A 26,123-nucleotide genomic window follows, 5' to 3' on the forward strand; every position below is an offset into this window, starting at 1 on the left:
CATCTAGCATTTAATCTGTAGATTGCAGAGAGGTATAAGGATAAGAAGATTTTTTTTACATATTACTTTTTAACAGATTTCCATTCATCGGTCGTCAGATAACTGGAACGCCAAGTAATGAAGGACAAAACCTTATACAGCAAGGAATTGGACAGGTAACATTTCAGAAAGATCAAATTTATGACTGTCAGACATTGGCCTTTTTTGTGTTGTTGCATCCCATTATTGGCTTAAGTATTAATATAGATTCATAATTTTAGGATGGAAATACAGCACCTCAAATGACTCGGCCTAATCCTCCCAACTTCGATTCCAGCTTTGTCAGTAAGTGTAAATTGCAGTCTATGTCCTAGACTATGATTGTGTTGATATAGTTTTCTTGAACGAAGTAATCTGATTGAAATCCTCTCATGCTGTCTATATCGCTGTTATTAGCCAAATTGTCTTTTTCTAATGTGTACATCCCCTCTTTGAAAGATACATGTCACTTGCTGAATTGCCATATTCTGCTTTTAAGCATTCAGACTTGTGTGCCTGTCACATAAGGTTTAAATTTGAAGGATCTCAGTCTTTTTTTTTTGAACTAGCTAATGACAGTGATAATTAAACTAAGCAGTTCTCATATAAAATATATTAATTTGCTGTTTAGATGAATCTCAGAAGAAGCAATATGAAGAATGGCTTCAAGAAACACAGAAGCTTCTACAGATACAACAGAAGTTCTTAGAAGAGCAAATTGGAGCTCACAGAAAGTCTAAAAAAGCACTTTCTGCCAAACAACGTACAGCTAGAAAAGCTGGACGTGAGTTTCCAGAAGAGGATGCAGAACAGCTTAAAAATGTCACTGAGCAACAAAGTATGGTTCAGAAACAGCTGGAACAGGTACCAGGCTTTGTCTTGCAAAATGCCAATTTGAGACTAAAGGGCCTTTTTCTAAAGTGTAGTAAATGGAAAGCCTGCGCTTTAACTGTTGGGAGCTTTCACAACTTTTTTCCATACATCACTCAGAAAAACTCTTTGCTGCATAGTAAGTGTAGTGTCAGTATGATTACGCTGAACCACTTCCTATTTAGGCAATAAGAGCACCCGCACTATCTGCACCAGTGGAAACATACGGTAAGTGACTACATGCTGATTGTAATGCGCAGTCCAGATCCATTCCCTTTCCTTTTTCCTCCCTATAAATCACCACTATCCTACCCAGTAACAGGCTATGCAGTTATTGCTGGATTCTCTAAATGGCGCCGTTGTCATCAGCCATCGTAAAAGCAGCTGCCAGTCACGGTTCAATCATGCGATGGTGCCGATGAACGAATTGTGACTCCAGCAAAGATAGGCTCTGGAAATGTAGGCCAGGGTTTTTCAAGTTTACATTTCCAGCACCTACCTTTGAATCTTGCCTCCAGAGGTGCCTGCTGGCACCTAACACCACTTCTGGAGTTAGGCTATGCCTACAGTAGCAATAGGCACTTCCAGAGGCGCAATTCTGGCACCACTTGTTTAGGCGCTGGCAGGCATTTTTAATTTTTGTTTAAATACTGTTTAAAATGGTGTTTCCCTCTTAACTTATGTGCCAGTAGGGCGCCTACCGGTGCCTAAGTTAAGGCGCCATTTATAGAATTTCCCTCTTAGTGTCTAGTTCAGTGTACTCTCTCATGCCAGCTGTAAATTGCTGTTGTATCCATGTCCTAGCAGTTAATGCAAGTGAACACTTTCACAAAAATCAAGAAGGACGTCTTTTGTGAAAGTGTTCACTTGATATATCAGTCATTCACAGTACTTGAGTTTTTGTGCTAGCAGTTAATGCATACATATTCATGTAAGATCATAAGAGTTACCATACTGGGGCAATCCAAAGGTCCATCAAGCCTAGTAACTCCAACAATTGTCAACCTAGATAACAAGTGCTGTATATATTTGAATATAAACCAAGATTTTGGGGCAAAAAAATGGCCCAAAATAGGGGTCTTGGTTTATATTTGAATCCCCCACATTGATTTGCATGCTGCTGTCCCCCTCCCCCAATGACCATTGGCATGCTGCTCCCCTCTCTGAACATTGGTGCACTGCTTTCACCCTCCCCCATTTCTGTCTCTCTAAGATGACCAGGGCTGTTGTCATGTACTCAGTCACCTACACCACCAACCGGCATTGCACTTATTGGCGCTGAAAAAGCTACCTGCGATCCTCTGTGTTCAGCCAGTGTGGGGTCTTGAGTATCTACGCATACTAAAGACCTGCCAGCTGCTGTCCTCTCAGATTCTCAGAGAGGGCAGGAGCTAGTAGGCCTTGAGCATGTGCAGATGCTCAGGCCCCTCACTGGCTGAGCTTGGATGATCACTGGCAGCTTTTTCAGCCTCAGTAAGTGCAATGGCTGTCAGGGTAGGGGGGTGTAGGTGTCCATGTGCATGACAACAGCCCCAGTCATCTTGGATGAGAAGATGTGGAAGGGGGACAGCAGTGCGCTGATATATAACACTTATTTCATGGATCCTTGCTCCATTCAGCCTGTCTAGTCATCTCAGCACTTCTCTGGACCCTCAGACCAGGGTTACTCATCTTTTAAGTCGCTCCTACTCCCACTGGAAGCAGTACAGCCTAGTCCAAATTCTTCTCCTTTAATAATGAAGAATGAGGAACAACATTTTCAAAAATGTACATATTCCAAATATGTGAAGATCTCTAAAATCCTCTTTTAGTACACCCAAGAATCAGGAAGCAAATTATATTCTGCTTTTAAAGAAGTTGTAACTCTGCCAGTTCATGAGCTTCTAAGTCAGTATATGGAAGGCATTGTCCTTCATACCACCTTTGAGGGTTAAATGCAAAATCTTTCCATGAATAGCTCCATAAAGAATGAATTGTATTGCATAGTCATAAAGTATGGCAGATAATGACCAATTGACCCATCCAATCATCCCAGTTAAGTCACAGGGGGAGGGAAAAGATAGCAGCAGCATCAGTCATTGGGAGAGGAGAAGGAAGGACAGCAGTTAGTACATGTATTAAAACTTATGGCAAGGACATCTTGTCTTTGTAAAGTGGCTCACCATGATGACCCAAATTTCTAACCTCAGTTTATATTCAAGTCTACCTTCCCCCCCCCTTCCTTTTTGGGAGGAAAAAGGTTACCTCTGTTTATATTCGGATCAGTTTATAATTGATTATATACTGTACCTGGCAAGATTCCAAAAGAGTAAGACAGATTTTATACTGCTTATTCTAGAAATAATCAGTGGATTTTTCCCAAGCTGTCTTAATAATGACTTATGGACTTTGCTTTTAGGAAATTATCCAAACATTTTTAAACCCTGCTAAGCAATCTGCTTTCACCACATTCTCTGGCAATGAATTCCAAAATTTAATTACACGTTGAGTGAAGAAATACTAGTATTTTCTTCAGTTTGTTTTAAATGTACTACTTTAACTTCATTGCATGTTTCAGAAAGAGTAAACAAGCAATTCAAGTCTACCCGTTCCACGTCACTAAGTATTTTATGGACCTCTGTCTTATCTCCCTTGAACCATCTCTTCTCCAAGCTGAAAAGCCCTATCTGCTTTAGCCTTTCCTCGTAGGGAAGTTAGTCATTCCCTTTATCATTTTTATCACCCTTCTCTGTACCTTTTTTAATTCGACTATATCTTTTCAAATGTGGTGACCAGAATTGCATACCTACTTGGATCATTTTAGAAAAAGGATCCCAAAGTCCTAGTAATTAAGGGATTTTTTTTTTTTTGTAGGAATAAAAATCACTAAAGGTTTAAGGGACAATATGCAGCTCACAGTGGTCAGAGTTTTTTAAGCTGCTGACAGCTGCAAGCAGAACTGAGTCTGAATATTCAATATTGAGCTGGATCTCCCACGTATCTATACTAGCCGTGTAGCTGAGCTCTTTGAGGTGTGAGCTAGAAAATGACACGGGGAGAAATATGTCCATGTCCTTGTGGGATCTCAATATCCCCATCCCGTCCTCGCGAGTTCTGTCCCTATCACATTCCTGCAAACTCTGCCTTAACCACACAGGCCTCGAACACTTATGATTTTACAGTGTGTTTGAGGCTTATGTAGATGAGGACAGAGCTAGTAGGAATAGGACAGAGCTCATGGGGATGGGACAGGGATAGAGAGGTCCTACAGGGATGGGGAATATTTGTCCCCGTGTCATTCTCTGGTGTGAGCATACTTTTGTAACAGACATTGTTAAATGAGTCCTGCTATTTGGTAATTTTTCATGACTATCAAACTAATAATCTAATCTGTCTAGTCATATAATAGTGCTTGGTATCATAAACAATTATTTTTTATGATTTTGCCATTTTATTCCCTCCCCAAAATATCATTTTGTAATGTTTAAGTAAGTTTCCTTTAAACTTACATAGTTAGGTAATGATTTCATCTTAATTGCAGATTCGTAAACAGCAAAAAGAACATGCTGAGCTTATTGAAGAGTATCGAATTAAACAGCAGCAAGAACAGCAGCAGCAATGTACAATGGTGCCATCTGCTATGATGCCTGGGATCCAACCCCAGCTGCCTTTGGTCCCAAGAGGAACACCACCTTCTGCGAATCAGCAAAACTTCTCTGTAGTGCAACCGCAGCTCCAGCATCATGCAAATGTTATTCCTGGACAAAGTAATCCAGCTAGAATGCCAAACTTACCTGGATGGCAGCCTTCCAGTGCTCCGCAGGGTATTGTCACATTAAGTGCCCCAAGAATACAGCCTCCAATGGCACAGATTCCCCTGAATACTAGCACACCTACCCCTGTATCAGGATCCAGTGCAAATGCACAGTCCAGTGTGCCTCCACGGGTAGAGTTTGAGGACAATAACCCATTTAGTGAAAGTTTCCAAGAGAGAGAACGTAAAGAACGTTTACGGGAACAGCAAGAAAGACAACGAGTTCAGCTCATGCAAGAGGTGGATAGGCAAAGGGCTTTGCAGCAGAAATTAGAAATGGAACAGCATGGCGTGATGGGATCAGAGTTAAATAACAGAACTTCTTTGTCATTTTTTGCTTCAGACATGCCCTCTGAGTTCTTGCAACATTCAAGACCCCTTCAGCAGCCTCCACAGCAACAAATGGGGCAGGTTTTATCACAAAAACTTCATCAAGGATCTGTAAGTTCTCCACCTGCTGCTACTTTCTTGCAAAGCACTGACAGAAAACCAGTAGGACTATCAACATTTGGAATGGATCCAGCTTTAGGAGCAGGTGAAAGTCCTAGTTTGCATTCTGCCAAACAGCTGAATGGTGGCATGTCTGGTACCAGCTTTGCACAGACTCAAGTAAGATCTCCCTTTGGCCTTGTTATGCATGCAGCTATTCCAGTAACAGAAAATGGCCCTCCACATGGTCAAGACCTCAATATGACTCATGCATCAAGTCAGTCTCTCATTCAGCTCTACTCTGACATAATACCTGAAGAGAAAGGTAAAAAAAAAAGAAACAGGAAAAAGAAAAAGGATGATGATACAGACTCAATAAAGACACCATCAACACCACACTCAGATATAACAGCTCCACCAACTCCCAATATTTCTGATTCAGTGTGTACCCCAACAGTTAGCATTCCAGGTGAACCAGCTCTACAAGCAGAACAAGAATTAACTGAGCAGCAAGGCTCATCCACTCCTAGTACAGCATTAAATCAACTACCTCAGGAAATGAAACATCATCTTCCTAATGGTGATGACACTCATAAAACATTGCAAAAGCTAGCTAACACAAACTCAGAAATTGATGATGCCCAGACAGGAAGTCTTCTCAAAACACAAGAAATCAAACTGGAACGTGCAGAGGATTATTGCCATAGCCAAGATGTAACTAAAATAGAGAATCCAAATGATGTAAAGATGGAGGAAGAAAAGACACCACCACATTCTACCCCATCAAGGCAAAGTCCAGCACATACGTTAAGTGGCTCTGCTCCAAGAGGAGAATCGGGGCATGAACTGCTGAAACACTTGCTTAAAAACAAAAAACAATCTGCAGATCAGCAAACTGAAGACTGCTTGCAATCTGAAGAGAAATGTCTCATAGACAAGAAGTTAATCAAGAAGCAAGACCTAGGTGAAACAATGGTAAGAGGATTTATTTTTAATAACAGCATACTTTGTGTGTGTGTATGTATGTATGTATATATATATATATATATATATGTGTGTGTGTATCTTAGTTTTTGGAAATAATTGTGAATAGTTTACTTATAGGAGCTTGTGGCTCTGTCATTGGTTCTCAACTTTTTTTCTGACCAACTTTGTTTAAATGTAAGACCCACAGCATTATAATCTGACTAAAGTAAACAAAAAGAGAACTAAAATGGTAGTGATAATTCATACCAGGGAATCTTAAATTATTATTAACAGGGTTGCTTGTTGTAATAAACTGAAATCAAAATTAGCCAATTTTTTTCTCATAAAAGTTTAAATCTTTATTTACTTCATCAGTGAGAAAAGGGGCTTAATGGTAAACAGTCATAGTCAATTTACTGTCAGCATGAAGAAATGTTTGAGATGGATTTGCATGCACTGCCTTCTTGAGATGCAAATCTATCTCATGCATATTTATTGTGGATATCCTGAAAACCTGACCTGGCCGTGGCTCTCAAGGACTAGAATTGCCTACCCCTAGCCTATCCTGACTACCCATCTGCAGCATCCACTATCTCCTCCTCACCCTAAGAGATGCCACGTGCCTGTCTCATGGTTTCTTGAATTCAGACACAGTCTTTGTCTCCACCAACTGTACTGGGAGACTATTCCACACATTTACCACCCTTTCTGTAAAAAAAGTTATTTCCTCAGCTTACTCCTGAGCCTATCACCTCTTAACCTAATTCTATGCCCTCTCACTCTGGAATCATCTTTCAATTGAAGACTCACCTTATTTGTTAATTTCATTTATTTTAAAACATCTATATCTACCCCCTCTCTCAAGTTATAGATTATCAACAAGTTACAAGAAAACATCTGAAAAGATCATTTAATATATTTTTGTCCCTGTATCATGGCCTTTTGGAAATCAATTTGGTCTCAAATTAATTGTTTATTAGAAAACCATGTAGCTCTATCATATGATACAATTCTATTTGGGACGTCTATGAGAATAAAAAGTCAAATTTCATCAAGCAATAATAAACTTTTATTAATAATGACAGGAGTTGCTATTCACCAGAAATTGGAAAAATTACACCAGACTTAATTACACCTTCTGGTGGAATTCGTTGTGCTATATATACAAAATGGAAAGAACAATTGCCATACAAAAAGGGTGGGGGGGACTTTGCGAGCGGGGGGGGGAGCAGCGCCCTGGCCTCGGGGGGGTGGGAACGTATCAAAGCGAGTTTCCATTATTTCCTATGGGGAAACTCGCTTTGATAAACGAGCATTTTGGATTACGAGCATGCTCCTGGAACGGATTATGCTCGTAATCCAAGGTACCACTGTAATGATAATCAACCAAGCACTTATAATCAATCAGTATCTATACAAAAGATAAAAATTCCCTCCCCCATCCATCGTTACCATCAGGAATAATACCAAAACATAGTATCCATATGTAGTCAAAAATAAGACACCAAAAGCTTCAATAAATAACAGTTTTCATGCTTTTCATAAATATCTCAATCAGTTAAGATATCCTGAAACCAAGGAGAACAATCTTAAGTTGCTGGAGTAACTACTGAAAATACACAAGCATGAATATGCCTACAAAGGATAGATGTACAAAAAGGAGCAACCAATAAAAAAAAAATCATCTGAGTACAACATACACCCTGGTAAATAAGAAATCAATAACCCTTGTAAATCTAGGTTAATCAGACTCTAAAATGCTAAAATCCATAGAAATTAGATTAAGATGCAGATGATAATCAACTGGAAACTTAGACATCTTTCTCCCCTTCAATCTGTTCAGAATTCAGCTGCTACACTCATGTTACCCCTCTCCTAAAGTCACTTCATTGTCCTCCCATCCATTTACGAATACAGCTCAGACTCTTCTGCTGACCTACAGGATGTATTCACTCATCTCCCCCTCTTTTCACTTATCTCCCCCCATGTAACCTCCCCCCCCTGGCAAGCTCCACTCAGCTGGTGGGTCCCTCCTGTCTGTGCTCTTCTCCTCCTTTGCCAACTGCAGACTCGATCCCTTCTATCTTGCTACACTGTATGCGTGGAGCAAACTGCCCGAATCCCTATGGTGGGCTCCATGTTTGGCAGTGTTCAAGTTCAAGTTAAAAGCCAACCTCTTCAAGAGGGGAGTATGTGGCGCAGTGGTTAGAGCTACAGCCTCAGCACCCTGAGGTTGTGGGTTCAAATCCCAAACTGCTCCTTGTAACCATGGGCAACTCACTCAATCCTGCATTGCTTCAGGTACATTAGACAGAGTGTGAGCCCACCAGGACAGATAGGAAAAAATGCTTCGAGTACCTGAATGTAAACCGCTTAGGCTATAAGTAGTATATAAATACTAAAAATAAAATAATAACTGCTTTCAACTCCTAGCTCCTCTCACCTTGGGTTCTGCATCCCCAACCCAATATGTCATGTCTGTCTGTCCAAGTTAGATTGTAAGCTCTTCTGGGCAGGGACCATCTATTAAATGTCAAAATGTACAGAGCTATATAAATAATAAATAGTAGTAGCATTATATGTTCATAATGTCAACTCCCTGACAGCCTAGCAGCTGTATTCTAGGCAAGCTGTAATGCTTCTAAAGTAGTTTTTGAAAACCCTAGATTTATTGTACTGCAATAATCTAAAATGAATAATATCAAGCCCTGAAGCACTTTAACAAATTTTCTGATGGCGAAAATGGTTTCAATCTGCTCAGCTTAAGTAGTCTAAAAAAATACAGATGACTTAACATGATGGGCCTGAGCCTTCATGTTCAGCTTCTTAGCAAGTCTAACACCCAAATTCCTTTAAGTACAGTATATGTATTTTACAACTTGAGACATTTAAATTCAAAGGCTAAGGATTTGTTCTTTGTAATCAACAAGATAATGTTTATGTTTATTAAAAACTTTCTATACCGCATAACAGCCTAAAAAAGGCTGCCTCAGAACAGTGTGTGTGTAATACAGCTGAGCAAATCTAGAAGACCTAAGGTAAAAAGCAAAGATCAAGTTGTATAGTAAATAGCTTTGAGCACTACATGTTTATAAAATCTAGTATAATCTTTTTATAAAATATAAACAAAAAATGTGCCGTTGCAAAATGAAATGTCTCCTTAGTACTGAATTTCTGTATAAAATAATATAAAAAGATACAAACAAAATAAACTTCCCATGAGCTAAAGGTATCATGGATGTCATATGCTGCCTTTCTGTGATATATATATAAACAAGTGTTCTGCTTTTGTTGAAGACTGATAATGTTGTACACTTGATAAAGTTAAAGTCAGATTAAAGTCAGTCTTTCTTTCTCACTAGATGGCAGAGCATCCATTGCAGGCTGTTTTTGGTAATCAAAGTCGGCCACAGAAGAGAGATTCGGAACAGGAGAGAAAGAAGCCAAGAAGCAAACGAGCTCAGAAAACGGGGGAAAAGGTGACACCTTGGGCTAAGAAAAGAAAGAAGGATGAAGAGGAAAGGCAAGCTATATGCTCCCATGCTGATACATTTACTCGGCTGAAGCAGGTATATTTGAGAAATGGGTAATCAATAATTTGTTTTAAGATAGAATGTTGAACTAGCTCTAGCAGTTTCTAAATGAAGAACCCAATCCAAACAAATGATTCGACAGACAGACTTGAGTACAGTTAGTCCCAATAAACTATTCTTTATATCTGGGCACAAATAAAACTTTTATAGCCAGGTATTTGTTGTACAGTTCCTGATGGAACTGCACAAATTTTCAGTTATGTTGTTTATGTTCACTTATTACTCATAATAGTTGATAGTACAGTTCTAAAGTGTAGAGGATGCTTGCCATATTTATATGGGCCCATGAGTCTGCAAGCTCATTACATAACTGGAAATGTGCAGCATTATGCCCCAAAACACTTTCAATGCTGAAGTTTGTTCTTCATTATCTCTTGAGTAGTAACTCGGCTATATTTTATGCGAAGACAAAGTCCTCTGAATGATACTAGGAATTTGAGAGGAAGAATATTCCAGCCAGAACATTGCAGGAAGTGTTTCTTTCCCATGTCCAGCAGTCATTGGCCTATTAACTCAAATGTAAATCATTGCATTTCCAAACTTCAAGCCTGGGCTCTTTCTGTCCGGATGAAGCTTAATACAACTAAAACTAAACTTCTTTGGTTAGATCCAAAATTGGACTGTCTTCCTCCTATTGTAGCTTTGGAATCTGGGGCCTCTTTGCAGAATGAGTTCTCATCTAAGATATTGGGAGTTCTTTTTGATTCCTCTCTTACCTTTAAGGACCAAATAAATTCCCTGGTCAAGAAATGCTTTTTTAGTTTACGAATGTTGAGGAAGGTTAGACATCTTTTTCATCATCAACATTTCTCTGTCTTGGTCCAATCAATTATATTATCTCAACTCAGTGGCGTACCTAGGGTATGTGGCACCCGGGGCCCATCATTTTTTGACACCCCCCCCCATGTAAAAAAATATTTTTTGTAATGACCATGAAACGGAATAAATGGTCAGAATAGAAACAGGCAGTGAAAATTTTCTTATATTCCAAACATAACATAACATAACATAACATAAATTATGTCTGAATTGTCATAACATCAGAAGTACATATGGAGTAGTTGCAGGTGATGCTTGGGACAGTTCTGATTGTGTTAGTTCGGTTTTATGTGTTTTTTGAATAGAAGGGTTTTTATTTCTTTTTGAAGGTTTTGCAGTATGTGGTCGATGTCAATTGGTTGTAGGGTTGGGGGTCGAGGGTTGCAGCTCGAATGGCTAGGAGGTTGTCGAACAGTTTTTTCTTTTGACGTTTTTGGTTGGAGGGTGTGTGAATGGTGCGTGAGTTCTCCTATGTCTGTTTGAAGTGGATTGAATTATTTAGCTGAAGAAATTAGTTACCCCCCTCATCCCACACACATTAATTCTCTTCCATTTTTGTTCCCATTATAAAAAACACTGATAAGTTCCCAGAAAAAAAATACATTAAAATAAGAAGTGAAAACAAAGGCCCCTACAGATGAGAACATAACATAAGAATAGCCTAACTGGGTCAGACCAATGGTCCATCATGCCCAGTAGCCCATTCTCATGGTAGCCAATCCAGGACACTAATACCTGGTCAAAACCCAAAGAGTAGCAACATTCCATGCTACCGATCCAGGGCAAGCAGACACTTCCCCCATGTCTTAATAACAGATTATGGACTTTTCCTCCAGGAATTTGTCCAAATCTTTCTTAAAACCAGCTACACTATCTGCTTTTACCATAACTTCTGGCCACTTCATTTTTAAGTTTAGATCTTTCCTTTCAAACAGAGACCTTGCTAGATGTCAAATACAGCACAAGGTAACTTCACATGGACTTAGCTGTGCAGGAAATGTGAATCTCCTCATACACCCACCATATAGTGCAAAAATGTGCAAAGGTCTGTTTTTTTCTTTCGATCACTACATAGCCTAATGCCACACAAGCAGCGCTGTTACAAACATATTCTGTAGGTCAATGCTAAGGATAACAAAGTTTCCTTCCTTGGACCAGAAGGAGATACTGATAAACCACTGGAAGAGATCCCAACACAACACCCAATGACCCACTCAGTGTGTGAACCAGTTGAGTGGAGTGGACTAACGGGGGGGTGGAAATGGGCCCGGAGTTTGCTCAGCAGAATTTCCCAGACCACCTCTTCCTCTCAACACATTGACACGCTGCCACCACCACCACTAGAAACACCTCACTGGGTAGGCCAGCTATGCTATAAACTTTATAAAACACATTATTATATTTTCTTATAAAGCACATATTTTAACTGAACTCTCTGACATCCTCAGCCTTTCCATTCACAAAAATAGAAGGAAGAAAAGTTCCCATTTCCTGCTGTTTCATGTCCCCGGCCTATACAATATTTTTTTTCTGCAGACCCTTCAAAAGTCTGACCAAATCCTCGTTTCACTTGCATTATAAAGTAATGAGGATGCCATCTCTCCCCAATCCCAGGTCCTAAAGTCTAAGACAGTAGCGCAAACTAATGCTGCCAGATTCAGGAAAAAAAATTTCGATTCGATTCAGCCTATTGAATTGGTTTTTCAATTCGATTTTCCTGCCCAGTTGGGTGATTTTTTTCAAAACTCCTGGTGGGTTTTATAGCTTTTTCACCCCCTTTGGCTTCTCCTAACCACACTGGCGCTGTGGTGTAAATAAAATAAAGAAACAAAAAGGACTTTTCCTCTCTCTGTTAAATCCTAGCTCACGTTTGCAGTCCAACACCAGCTATGTCAGGATATACATTTCAAATCTGACATATTATAATCACAAAACAGAAAATAAAATTAATTTTTCTACCTTTTGTTGTCTGGTTATATTTCAAATCTTGTTGGTCCAAGGCTCTGGTTTTCTTCTGATAACTTGCTTGCCAGGTCTCCTTCTTTCTTCTTTCTGCGTGCTAACCATCCATCTGCCAACTCTGTCCTCCCTTTCCATTTCCCTTCCCTCCCCAGGAAGTCTGGTATCTTTCCTTTTTTTCATCTCCCTCCACAGATCCACCTTTTCTTAACTACCCTTTCATCCGGCATCTCTCCCTCCTTCCCCACCACCCCAGAGTCCACCATCTCTCCCTTTCTTTTCCCAATTACCCTCCTATCCAGTATCTCTATCCCTCCTCCACACCATCCCTTGTGTCCAATTTCTCTCCCTTTCAGTTCCTTCCCTCCCTAAATCCCATGGTCCATCATTTCTCTCCCTCTCCTCTATTTTCAGACCCATTATTTCTTCATCCCCCCCCAAAGTTTGGCATATGCACGTCTCTTTGAACACCCCCTTCCCTCTGTGTACTTCTAAACCAGGGTCCCCCCCAAAGGCCTGTCCCCCCTTAAAGGTCTGCCTGTCCCCCCTTGAAGGCCTGCACCCCCCTTGAAGGCATGTCCCACCCCCTTGTAGGCCTGTCCCCCCCCCCCTTGAAGGCCTGTCCCTCCCCCCTTGAAGACCTGTCCCTCCCCCTTGTAGGCCTGTCCCCCCTTGAAGGCCTGTCCCCCCCTTGTAGGCCTGTCCCCCCCCTTGAAGGCCTGTCCCCCCCCTTGAAGGCCTGCACCCCCCCTGAAGGCCTGCACCCCCCCTGAAGGCCTGTCCCACCCCCTTGAAGGCCTGTCCCACCCCCTTGAAGGCCTGTCCCTCCCCCTTGACGACCTGCCTGCCTGTCCCCCCCTTGAAGGCCTGTACCCCCCCGAAGGCCTGCACCCCCCTGAAGGCCTGTCCCCCCCTTGAAGGCCTGTCCCACCCCCTTTAGGCCTGTCCCCCCCTTGTAGGCCTGTCCCTCCCTTGAAGGCCTGCCTGCCTGTCCCCCCCTTGAAGGCCTGTCCCCCCTTGAAGGCCTGCACCCCCCCCGAAGTCCTGCACCCCCCCTGAAGGCCTGCACCCCCCCTGAAGGCCTGTCCCACCCCCTTGTAGGCCTGTCCCCCCTTGTAGACCTGTCCCCCCCTGAAGGCCTGCCTGCCCCCCCCTTGAAGGCCTGTCCCTCCCCTTTGAAGGTCTGCACACCCCCCCCCGAAGGCCTGTCCCCCCCCTTGAAGGCCTGCCTGCCTGTCACCCCCCTCCCCCTTGAATGCCTGTCCCCCCCCTTGAAGGCCTGCCTGCCTGTCACCCCCCTCCCCCTTGAATGCCTGCCTGCCTGCCCACCCGCCCCACCCCGAAGGACCGCTCGCCCCCCTGGCCTCCCCGCACTACCTATGAAGCAGCACTACCTATGCTCCCGGCCTTGCCGTTCAGTCCCCACCACCACCACCACCACCCCCGAAGGACCGCTCGCCCCACTGACCTTCCTGCACCACCTGTGAAGCAGCAAGCAGCAGGATCGCGAGGTCAGCTATCCCTAAGCTGCTTGGGCGCTGCTTCATGCGCCGCGTTCCCGCCCCTCCTCTGACGTCAGAGGAGGGGCGGGACCGCGGCGCAGGAAGCAGCGCCCAAGCAGCTTAGGGATAGCTGACCTCGCGATCCTGCTGCTTGCTGCTTCACAGGTGGTGCAGGAAGGTCAGTGGGGCGAGCGGTCCTTCGGGGGTGTGGGGGGACTGAACGGCAAGGCCGGGAGCACCCCTTCAGGGCTGGCACCCGGGGCGGACCGCCCCTCAGGCCCCCCCCTTGGTACGCCACTGTCTCAACTAGATTACTGTAACGCTTTCTATCTTGGCATCACAAAGATCTGTCTCCAAAGATTACAATTAATCCAGAATACTGCTGCAAAGCTGATCTTTGGAAAAAGTAAATTTGACCATGTGACCCCTTTGCTCCAGAGCATTGGCTCCCGGTTTATCTTAAAATTCAATTCAAATGTGCCTGCATCTCTTTAAAAAATTTATATGGCATTTTTATTCCCCTCGTTCCCTTATTATTGAATGCTTACAGATTTTCCTTTGCAAGAGGCATCCAACAATTCAAACTCTCCCTTCCATCTAGAAAAGGAATTAAAAGAGTTAAGATCTTCAGTCAATCTCTGGCCTTTAAATTTTCTCAACTATGGAATGAACTCCCCTTAATTCTGAGGAGCCCCAGTTCTTTCCAATCTTTATACAAACTTCTAAAAACTTTTCTTTTTGCCAAACATTTTGAAAACTAATCTCTTTGAAACTTTTGCTATTACTTTCTTTAGTTTTTATTTAATCAATGTAAACTTTCTTTAGTTTTTATCTAATTGTTGTAAACCGAGTCGAGTTTCCTTAGGTTGATGACACGGTATATAAAGTTAAGCTTTAAATTAGTTTAGTTTAGTGAATGCATGCCTGTACTTAGACATTTTGGATTATAAGGAGAAATTAGGTTCTTACCTACTAATTTTCTTTCTGTTAGCCTGTAGACTGGTATAGTTCCTTTACAAATGGGTATTATACCTCACTTCTTCGAGCAGGTGGAGACTGAGATCAAACTTGTATATCAGTATAGCTTCCCCCCTACTAATCCAGTCTGCCGAATAGCCAAACAGAACCTAGGAAAATTCTTAACTGAAAACAGTAAAATGCACTCAAATAGGAGTGTAAAAACAACAAACATCTGTAAACAAATGTTGGAACATGTGTAGTACTGTATCCTGGAAAATAAAACATCTCCACAGCTCACCAGCTAAGCTAGCTGAGCCTTCACCACTGTTCTTAATTCTCCCCGGCCTAGAAAAATACTAGAACCCGCAGAAAAATTCAAAATCTGCACGTGAGCAAAAACCTGCAATCACCACACAAAAACAGATAGGGTGGGGCACTATACCGGTCTACAAGCTAACAGAAAGAAAACTAGCAGGTAAGAACCTAATTTCTCCTTCTGTATCGCCAGGTAGCCGGTATAGTTCCTTTACGGATGGAATGTATCAAAGCAGTACCCATCAAGGGTGGGACCCCCAAGGGCTGACACTAGAACACGTTCACCGAATACCACATCCCAACGCGCTTGAACATGTACACAGTAGTGTCTGACAAAGGAATGCAGAGAAGACCAAACTGCAGCCTTGCAAATATCCACTGGGGGCACTAGAAAAGACTCAGCTCAAGAAGCTGCCTGACCCCTAGTGGAATGAGCTTTGAGAAATTCTGGAACAGGCTTCTTCTTCAGAAGATAAGCGGAAGCAACAGTCTCCTTGATCCAGCGCACAATAGTAGCCTTAGAAGCGCTATCCCCCTTATGAGGACAAAGAGATGATTTTATTTCCTGATCTCCTGGGTGCTCTGCACATAAAAGCGAAGGACCCGACTGACATTCAACTTGCCAGCTGTCTCTGCTCGGAAGAGCCCTCCTGGCTACCCAACACTGGGAGGACCACTGCATGATTGACAGAAAGGAAAGAACAGGCCTCAAGACAACCCGCTCCCTAGAAAACTCCAAGTAGGAAGCCCTACAAGAGAAAGCCTGCAGCTCAGAAACACGTCTAGCGGAAGTAATGGACACCAAGACGACCGCTTTAAGAGTAAGGTCCTTCAAAGAGCAGTCGCCCAATGGTTCAAAAGGAGGGTGCACTAGAACTGACAGAACCAGATTCAGATCCCAAGATGGAACAGAGGGTCTTACAGGAGGCTTGAGCAACTTGGCCGCCCACAAGAAGCAAATCACATCAGGAATGGCAGTCAAACTCTGACCTTTCAATAACCCCCAAAAGGCTGACAAGGTTGCAAGCTGAACCCGGAGAGAAGACCAAGCCAGTCCCCTATCAAGGCCATCCTGCAAAAGATGTTAGGCAGGGAAGCGCGAAAAGAGACCACTCCACATGCAGAACACCACTCCTCAAATAGATGCCAAACCCTCACATAAGTCCGAGAGGTGGGAAAGCCTCTGGGACCCGAATAGAGTTGAGATCACTTTATCTGAATACCCCTTCTTACCTAGGCGATCCCTTTCAACAGCCAAGCCGTAAGACAGAAGGGTCCCGGATCGAACATTGGAATGGGACCCTGAGTCAGAAGATCGTCCAAAAGAGGCAGAGGAAGAGGATCCGCCACCAGATGCCTCACCAGATCCGTGTACCATGGTCATCGAGGCCAATCCAGAGCCACCAGAACCACGAGGCCCGGATGGCAAATTATGCGGAGATCAACTCTGCCCACTAATGGCCACAGAGGGAACACATACAATAGCCCCTCTATTGGCCATGGTTGAACCAGAGAATCCAGGCCCTCGGCCTTAAGTCTCTGCGACAGCTGAAGAAGTAGATTGTTTTGGCATTGACACTTGTGGCCATCAGGTCCATGAGGGGCTGACCCCAAGACTGCACTATCAACTGAAAAGCCACTGGGCTTAGACACCACTCTCCAGGATTTAGCACATGATGACTTAGGAAGTCCGCTTGAACATTCTACACTCCGGCTATGTGGGATGCTGATATTTCTTAAAGGTGCGACTCCGCCCAGACTACGAGCCACCTCCCGGGCTACCAGAGTGCTCCTGGTGCCCCCCTGATGATTGACATTTGCCACCTCCATGGCATTGTCCGACAGAACCCTGACTGACTTGCCATCAGAAAGGACTGGAAGCCGGGCCCCAGTGTTCCCTCTAAGCTGAGCAGGTGTCCTCCAGCTGCATTGCTACCACTAGGGGGTGGAATATTTTCAGTCGCTAAGGACAGGTATGTTCCCTGGAGTCCTGCAGAACTTGCCTGTCCCTCACAATTGAAAAATGTGACAGTAAAACAGCACCCTCTATTGGTGAGACTGTGGGTGGAGGACTCCTGCTCAGCTTAGAGGGAACAGTGCTAGCAACGCCAGACAGATGCCTCTGGTCTCCAAAACATTGATCGACCAAGAAGCCTCCTCCATGGACCAGGTGCCCTGAGCTGAGTGACTAGACACTGAGCTCCCCAACCAAGAAGACTGGCATCCGTGAGCAGCACCGTCCACTGTGGCTGATCCAGACTTGCCCCTTCTACAAGATAGGGGGTCTGGAGCCACCAACGAAGACTGCCCCGAGCTAAACCCGGAAGCGGAACAGGGTGATCCAGACTGTGCCTCTGAGGCGACCACCTCTGAAGAAGAGCATACTGAAGAGGACACATGTTGGCCCGCAACCACCGCACGACATCGAGGGAGGCCACCAAGACTTGGAGGAAATCCTGCGCCCGAGGACACCGGGACGCCATAAGCAGGCGAATCTGAGATTGTAATTTGCTTACCCGGGCCTTCATAAGGAAGACCTTCCCCAAGGAGGTGTCGAACAGCATGCCTAGATAACTCCAGGTGCTGAGAGGGAGCCAGCCGGCTCTTGGCAAGGTTGACTACCCATCCCAGCGACTGCAGAACTCCACAAGCAAGCCGTGACCCGGGTACTCTCCTGGAACGACTTCGCTCGAATCAACCAGTCCAAGTAGGTATGAATTAAAATGTCCTCTTTGCACAACGCCGCCGCAACAACTACCATCACCTTGGTAAACGTCCGTGGAGCTGTGGCCAGACCAAAAGGAAGCGCAAAGAACTGATAATGTTGCCCCAAGATCACAAAGCACAGGAAGCGATGATGGGAGGCCTCAATCAGATCTAGAGAGGTCAGAAAGTCCCCCGGCTGAACCGCAAGAATCACAGACCGCAGTGTTTCCATGCAGAAGGAAGGCACATGAAGAGCCCTGTTGACCCCCTTCAAATCCAGGATGGTTCGAATGGACCCTTCTTTCTTTGGCACCAGAAAGTAAATCGAGTACCAACCTGTGCCCCACTCCTGCGGGTGAACTGGACAACCGCGCACAGATCTAACAATCTGTGAAGGGTCTGGTGAAAGGCCTGCTGCTTCCACGCCACCTGCAAGGGAGAAGCGAGAAAATGGTCTGGCAAGGAATGGGCAAACTCCAGAGCATATCCGTCCTGAATCACCTCCAGAACCCACTGATTGGACGTGATGTCTGCCCACTTTGGATAAAAATCCCTCAGCCAGGTGCCCACCGGAACCAAGACAGGTGCCGGCAAGGAGTCATTGAGCAGGACGGGTGGCAGGGGCCCAGCGGGAGCGCTACCTGCCCCCCGGCGGGCCCCACGAAAGGACTGCATGCACTGGAAGAATCTGCCTTTAGAGAACCCAGAATGTGGAAAAGAGGCAGCCCCTGTACCAGGGCGGTAGCGGTGGAAATCACGCCCACGAGCAGCGCCTCCTCAAGCAAGCAGCCTAGGCCTATCCTCAGGCAAGCGAGGCACTCTGGAATCAGTGAGTGTCTGAACCAACCTGTCCAGGTCCTCACCAAACAAGACAGATCCTTTAAAAGGAAACTTCGTCAACTTCGCTTTGGACGCCGCATCCGCCAACCAAGTGCGAAGCCACAAGGTACGGCGGGCTGCCACTCCAAAGGCCAAAGACTTGGCAGAAACTCGCAAGAGGTCATATATAGCATCCGAAAAATAAGAAGCACCCAATTCAGTTTTGGAAACTTCTTGCTTTAGCAAGTCCCAATTCTCAGATTTACTGTCAAGCACATGCTCGGCCCAATGAAAACACACCCGAGCCACTAGCCCACCACACATCGCCGCCTGGACCAACAGAGCTGTCACATCAAAACTCTGTTTAAGGAGGGACGCCAACTTACTCTCCTCCAGGTCCTTCAAGGCTGCACTGCCCTCAACAGACACGGTATACCTCTTAGAGATGGCCAAGACCACCGCGTCCACTACTGGCGACTTCAGAGTGTCCCTATCCCCTTCTGGAATGGGATACAGGTGGACCATGGAGCTGCGCAAAACAAAAAGGGGCTTCCGGCACTTGCCACTGTACGATCATACTATCCCGAATATCCTGATGCATAGGAAAAGTGCGGGAAGCAGAGAGGATCTCCTTAAGCAAGGGGTCCACCGTACGCAGGGGCTCCGACACGGTGTCCTCAAAGTGCAAAACCGAGGAGACCTGAAGAATTAACTCATGAAGCTCTTCCCACTGAAAAATGCTCACCACAGACACATCTTTTATCTTTGCCAGCTGGGGGGTGCTCAAACCCCTAGCTGGCGGAATCCGGCCCCCCAGGAGGATCCTGGAAATCTCTCCAAGGGTCCAGGTTCTTATCAATTTCATCTTGCTCCTCTGGGTAAAAATCCTCATCCCAAGAGATCCTCGGGCATTTGGATGAGAGAGGAGTAGAGGGGGCAAACCACAGCTGTGTGGGGCCACACCGGGGAAGACGTCGATGCCACTGTACAGAACCATGGTAAGACCTCATCTGGAGTACTGTGTACAATTCTGGAGGCCACATTACCGCAAAGACGTGCTTAGAGTCGAGTCGGTTCAGCGGATGGCCACTAAGAAGATCTCGGGGCTCAAGGGTCTCTCGTACGAAGAGAGACTGAACAAATTGCAGCTCTATACTCTAGAAGAACGCAGGGAGAGGGGGGACATGATTGAGACATTTAAATACATCACAGGTCGTGTCGAGGTGGAAGATGACATCTTCCTTCTCAAGGGACCCTCGGCCACAAGAGGGCATCCGCTCAAACTCAGAGGAGGGAAATTTAAGGGTGACACCAGGAAGTATTTCTTCACGGAAAGAGTGGTGGATCACTGGAACAAGCTTCCAGTGCAGGTGGCCAAGGCCACCAGCATGCTTGACTTTAAGAATAAATGGGACATCTACGTGGGATCCCTACAAAGGTCTAGTCAAGGCACTCAGACTTAATGGGGTGGGTCAGTAGAGTGGGCAGACTTGATGGTCTATAGCCCTTTTCTGCCGTCATCTTTCTATGTTTCTATGGTAAACTCCCCTGAGACCCCCGGAGTGGACACGGAACCACCTGCCACCAGCACATAAGCTTTACAAAGTGCTATCATAAATTCAGGGGGAAAGACCCCCCAGTGGCCCCAAGGGACTCGCTGGCCCAGCAGGGAACCCTGCCATACCTTGCCCCTGTATTTTCAGAACAGGGGAAGGTCACCTGAGGTAACTGAAATGAAGGAGGAGGTTCCCGCCGAATTTGGACCTGAAATCGCCAAAATTGGAGCTCCTGCAGCCTGCCACATCTGAAAAGCCTGGGACTTTCCTGATGCTGAGGCCAAGGAACCGACCGACGCGAAAAGGGAATCCCAGCCGTTTTAGTGGCAAGGGAATCCTTTGATCCCTGATGGTCGGCAGCTGGGGAACCCTCTGTGTGGGCATCGGGGGAAGCTCGGGCTTCCCCGCGATCCGAAGACGATTCACGAGGTACATGCGGCAGGCTGCCCTGGCCGCCGGCATCCGCTGCCGACGAGGCTATCCCACCGCTCCGGCCTGCACAATACTTGCACAGGCTGGCCGTGAGTACCTCGCGTCTGTAGCACAATGAGCACTTTTTCCCTTTAAAATTTCTCATTGTGCTGGAAACCACCCTAGCTGAAATAAAAGTGCCGGTTAGATGAGAAAATACAGTAAAAAGGCAGTTTTAAAGGGAAAATAGCCCTTTAGACCGGCACACCTCAGGAATCTTGTTTGTTTGTTTTTTTTAACAGAACAGACTTCATAGCTCTCAAAGCTGGAGGGCTGACTAATCAGGGGGCCGCAAGGCCACCGGCTGAGGCACCTCTACAAAAATGCGGGAAGGTGGGGGAGGGACCCAGCATGAGACCCGCTGGGTTTAATATCCCAGAGGTCGGACGGATCCCCAAACAAGATCCTCCCAAGCTCAATCCGGCACAAAAAGGGGAACCAGGAGTCCAAAAACAAAGTTTCAACAGTCCTAAGAGGGGAGCCGAATTAGCCTTACCTTCTACCAGAGACTGAGGAAGACTGGATTAGTAGGGGGGAAGCTATAGTGATATACAAGTTTGATCTCAGTCTCCACCTGCTGGTAGCAGTGAGGTATAATACCCATCCATAAAGGAATTATACCAGTCTACCAGGTGATACAGAATGTCAATTCCATTATTAAGTGGTAGAACAGACTAGTGATTAGGACACTAGCTGACAACCAAGTAAACCCAGTTCAAATCCCACTGTTCTTGTGATTTGGGCAAATCACTTAACCCTCCATTGCTTCAGATACAAACCAAGATCGTAAGCCTTCTGAGAACAGAGAGAGCAGAGAAATGCCTATTGTTTCTGAAAGTAACTCACTTTGAGCTACCACTGAAAAGGCATGAGCTAAATTCAAATATCAGTCTCCTTAGGTTATCATGTGAATGAGCCTATGAAAGGACTGTGAGGGAGTGTATAGGAGGTTAACAGTTCCTCTTAACAACACTCCCTCACAGAGCTACATTAAGAGGATGTGGCCAAGAAACATAGCAAAACAGGTGTGGTGCAAGAAGTGAGATAAAAAAGAACAGAGAGACCCGGAGAAGCCTTCCTACTAGTGCTGCCCGATTTGCCAATTTGAATCGATTTCGCTGATTCACTTTGGTGAATCGGTTTGAATCGATTCGTTCTCCCCCCAAAATCGGGCTCAGTGATTCACCCCCCTGTGAGTCATCAGCATAGAGGTGATACTGAAAACCATGGGAGGAGATTAGAGCACCAAGGGAAGAAGTATAGATGGAAAAAAAAAGTGGTCCCAGGACAGATCCCTAAGGTACACTGACTGACAGTAGGATGGTGGTAGAGGAAGACCCACTACAGCATATGCTAAAGGTGCAATAGGAAAGATAGGAAGAAAAACATACTATGACAGAGCCCTGAAATCCAAGCGAGTAGCTTAGCACAAACAAAAATTTTCTGAATAGGCACATAAAATTGTAATATAAAAATGCAACATAATGAAATATTTGAATTTATTCCTGGCCATTCCCTGTATTGTTTTTGCTAGCCCTTATGAGAACATACTTAAAATTAGAACTTGTCTATTGAAAATAGGACCTATCTGCATATTACTGTATAAATTACCTAGCCCAGGGGTAGGCAATTCCGGTCCTCGAGAGCCGGAGCCAGGTCAGATTTTCAGGATATCCACAATAAATATGCATGAGATAGATTTGCATCTCAAGGAGGCAGTGCATGCAAATCCATCTCATACATATTCATTGTGGATATCCTGAAAACCTGATCTGGCTCCGGCTCTCAAGGACCGGAGTTGCCTACCCCCTGACCTTGCCTGTTAGTTAGGAAAGACTATTTTGAAATACCATTCTTTTTCAGACATTTATTCATGCAGATGTTTATTTTCTGTAGGAGCTTTCTCTGCTGCCTCTAATGGAACCAATAATTGGTGTGAATTTTGCACACTTCCTTCCATATGGCAGTGGCCAAATAAATGGGAGATGCCGCCTTCTTGGAGCATTTGGCAATGCAGCACTTGATGGAGTTTCTGATTATTACTCCCAGCTAATATACAAGGTATGTTTTACCTCAGAACTTATAACCTATTTTGTATCTCGGCATCATTGTATGTGTGGTCAAAAAGCACCAGTCCAGGGAAGCTGCCCTCTCCTAAAAGGTGTATACAGATCTTTATGACACAAAGCCCTGATTAAATTGTACCTTTGTAATTAAAACACTTAGCATTTTCTCTGAAAAATCATAATTGACACATGAGATCTCAAAAGAATGAAAAATAGCAAACACCATGCTTGTCATTTTTCTCTCTTGTTTTCATTCAGCACTTTTTTCCTACCCCTTTATACTTCCATCATAGTCAGCATTATAGAGACAGGAATTGGTTCTATGAACATTCATTTGAAAAAACTTGGGAATTATCCTCCCACCCCCTCCAAACCTATACTTTTTCATTTCTTTCATTTTAGGTCAGTTATTGCAGAATGAGTCCTTGACTAAGGACCATGTACTATGTTTCCTTTCAGAATCCTGCGACCATTTATTTATTTTGATTTTTGTTTTGACAAAAAATAAACCACATAAACAAAACAATCTAAATAAATGTATCATTCAACTCTAAACCAGTGAATGGTATCTAAAATCATACCAAGTTCATTTATTTTTGATATACCAGTCAACATTTCCATGACAACATCAATAAAACTGATTATTAAAACTTCAAACAATATATCAAGCTAATCCTGTACACCCCCACCTGCCTCCTCCGCTTAGAAATGGAGAAACACCTATGCATCCCGCCAGGAAGGTCTCTCCTGTTAGAAACCGCCCGCAAACGCTCCTACAGCCACTTCATCCCCCAACTCTGGAACCAACTCCCCCCGCAAATCAGATTACAGAACTCATTGATGACCTTCCGGAAAGCGGTAAAGACCCTCCTCTTCAACTAAAATTACAACTGCAATCTACCCCTTAAACTTCCCCTTCCTTCTACCCTCCCCTCTCCATTCTGAACCTCTACTTAAATTATTGTATAAGGACAGGGACACAGAAGAGAGATGCTGGATGAAAGGGTAGTTGAGAAAAGGAGAGATGGTAGATATGTGGATGGTGGGGTCCATCGCTGCAGCTGCGGGGGGATGGAGATGAAAAAAAGGAAAGAAGCCAGACCTCTGGAAGAGGAAAGGGAAACAGAAGGGGAGGACAGAGATGGAAGATGGATGGTTAGCACAGAGAAAGGAGGAGAGCCTGATCAGAAGACAACCAGAGCCTGGGACCAAAATGATTTGAAAAATGACCAGATAAAAGGTAGGAAAAATAATTTTATTTTCTGTTTTGTGATTACAATATGTCAGATTTGAAATGTATATCCTTCCAGAGCTGGTGTTAGACCACAAACGTGAGCTAGGATTTAACAGATAGAGGAAAAGTATTTTTGTCTGTTTATTTTGTTTACACCACAGGACCAGTGTGGGTAGGAGAGGGTGAAGGGGGTGAAGAGGCTATAAAGGGGTGAAGAGGCTATAAAATAAACCCACCAGGATGTTTGAAAAAAACCCACCCAATTGGGCAGGAAAATCGAATTGAAAAATCGATTCATTAGGCTGAATCGAATCGAAATTTTTTTTCCTGAATCGGACAGCATTAGTCAGGAGCGCTTCATTGTCATATATCAGGAAAATGTAGCAATTTGACCAGTCCCTCTGGACTGGTCCAGAACTCACCCAGGATTGGCAACATTTGATATTCTCTTTTGTTTTTGACTTTTAGGTAGAGTAATGTTGTACATAGTTCTTGGACCCTGGACCCAGACTCAAATGCCTATTGCTAGGTTGACACAGCAGTAATTTGGCATGCTCATTGCTTACAGCATTCCATGCTTTCTGTATCAGCACCTGGTCCTGCTTAACCCCCATTTACATGTGTAATTCTGTCATTTACACATGTTAACAGCACCCAAAGCTTCCAGAATGCTTACTGGTGAATCATATATTTTTTAGATTCTATTCGTAGTTCCATTTTTTTCTTTTCAAGGACTGGAACTATGGAATTTGCTTCCCAATCATCTCAGATTACAAACCTCTCTTAATATTTTAAAGACAAATCTTAAAGCATTTTTATTTACTGATGCTTACTTATAAAAATAGATAAATTATGAAATACTTATAAGTACAGCACAATATGCCAGCCAGAACACAAAGATTTGACCTTTTGTGTTATCCGTTCCCCTTCTTCTCTATCTCAAATTGAAGTTCTTCCCCTTTTCCCCTTTTGTTTTATGTGATGTTTTAATAGATTTCTTTTTATATTTCTGCTGTTCCTCAAATAATCCTTGGATCCTTGGTGATTTTAATATCCATTTTGATGAACTAACTAATCCTATTACCACTGAAATACTAACACACACTAGTATTCTTAATCTTCAATCCTTAGTTCAAGGACATACTTTAGACATGATTCTAACTCCAAAATCACAAATCTCTACTCATTCTGATCTTCATGTTACACCAGTCCCCTGGTCAGATCATCACCTTATTACAATTAAGATCCACTCTGAACAAAAAATAAAGTATCCACAGCTCAAAAATATCTCATATCGTGACTATGCAAAATTAGAATTATCAAATATATTTCCATCATTTAATCCAAAAGCATTAAATTTAAACACTGACACATTAGAAGAACAACTCATCTGGAATTCAGCAATCCAATCTTTTTTTTAGATAAAGAAGCACCTTTAATCTCTAAAACTATCTATTCACGTAAAATACAAAATCCTTGGTTTTCAGATGAGCTTTTCTTACTTAAAAAACAATTGAGATCTCTCGAGAGAAAATGGCGTCAAAATAAATCACTTATAAATCTAAAATTTTACAAAGAGAACGCTTCCTACTATAAGATGAAAATTAATTGTGCTAAAAAAATTATTATTCTAAGAAAATCTCAAAAGCAAAAAATCCTTCTATTCTTTACTCTATTTTAAAAGCTATTGCCCCTAGCTCTTAGAAACAAGACAGTAGCCTTAAAAACGACCTAACAGCCCAAGATCTTGCTGACTATTTCTGTAAAAAGATTAATGATATATGGAAAACATTTGTCCACACTTTAACTAGAGATCTCACCAGCACCCCAAATGTCTATCACCTACCTCTCGCTAAATGTTCCACTTTTAATCTTCCTACGTTAACTGATATTGAGCATCTTTTCCAAAGAGTCAATTTAAAAGGCTCTCGAGCTGAGATCATTCCTCCATTTGTTTTTTAAAAAATTTTCTCATGCTTTGGTCCTTTCATACATACTCTCATCCTAAATAGCTTGAACTTCGGTTTATTACCACCATCATGAAAAA

The 26,123-nt window shown here is 43.7% G+C and overlaps 1 protein-coding gene across 11 annotated transcripts in view; it reads left to right on the forward strand.

Moving 5' to 3' along the window:
- The window catches only part of KMT2C (lysine methyltransferase 2C), an 803,286-nt gene that overhangs the window by 697,708 nt on the left and 79,455 nt on the right, over positions 1-26,123 (forward strand). For all 11 annotated transcript variants that reach the window (XM_033931655.1, XM_033931654.1, XM_033931660.1 and 8 more), the window contains 6 exons: positions 77-155; positions 261-324; positions 650-882; positions 4,409-6,085; positions 9,439-9,645; positions 22,673-22,837. In XM_033931655.1, coding sequence (XP_033787546.1) covers positions 77-155; positions 261-324; positions 650-882; positions 4,409-6,085; positions 9,439-9,645; positions 22,673-22,837 — 2,425 coding nt within the window. The remainder of the gene's footprint in view (positions 1-76; positions 156-260; positions 325-649; positions 883-4,408; positions 6,086-9,438; positions 9,646-22,672; positions 22,838-26,123) is intronic.

This window comes from Geotrypetes seraphini, chromosome 2, assembly GCF_902459505.1.
Source record: "Geotrypetes seraphini chromosome 2, aGeoSer1.1, whole genome shotgun sequence".
NCBI classification, from domain to species: domain Eukaryota; kingdom Metazoa; phylum Chordata; class Amphibia; order Gymnophiona; family Dermophiidae; genus Geotrypetes; species Geotrypetes seraphini.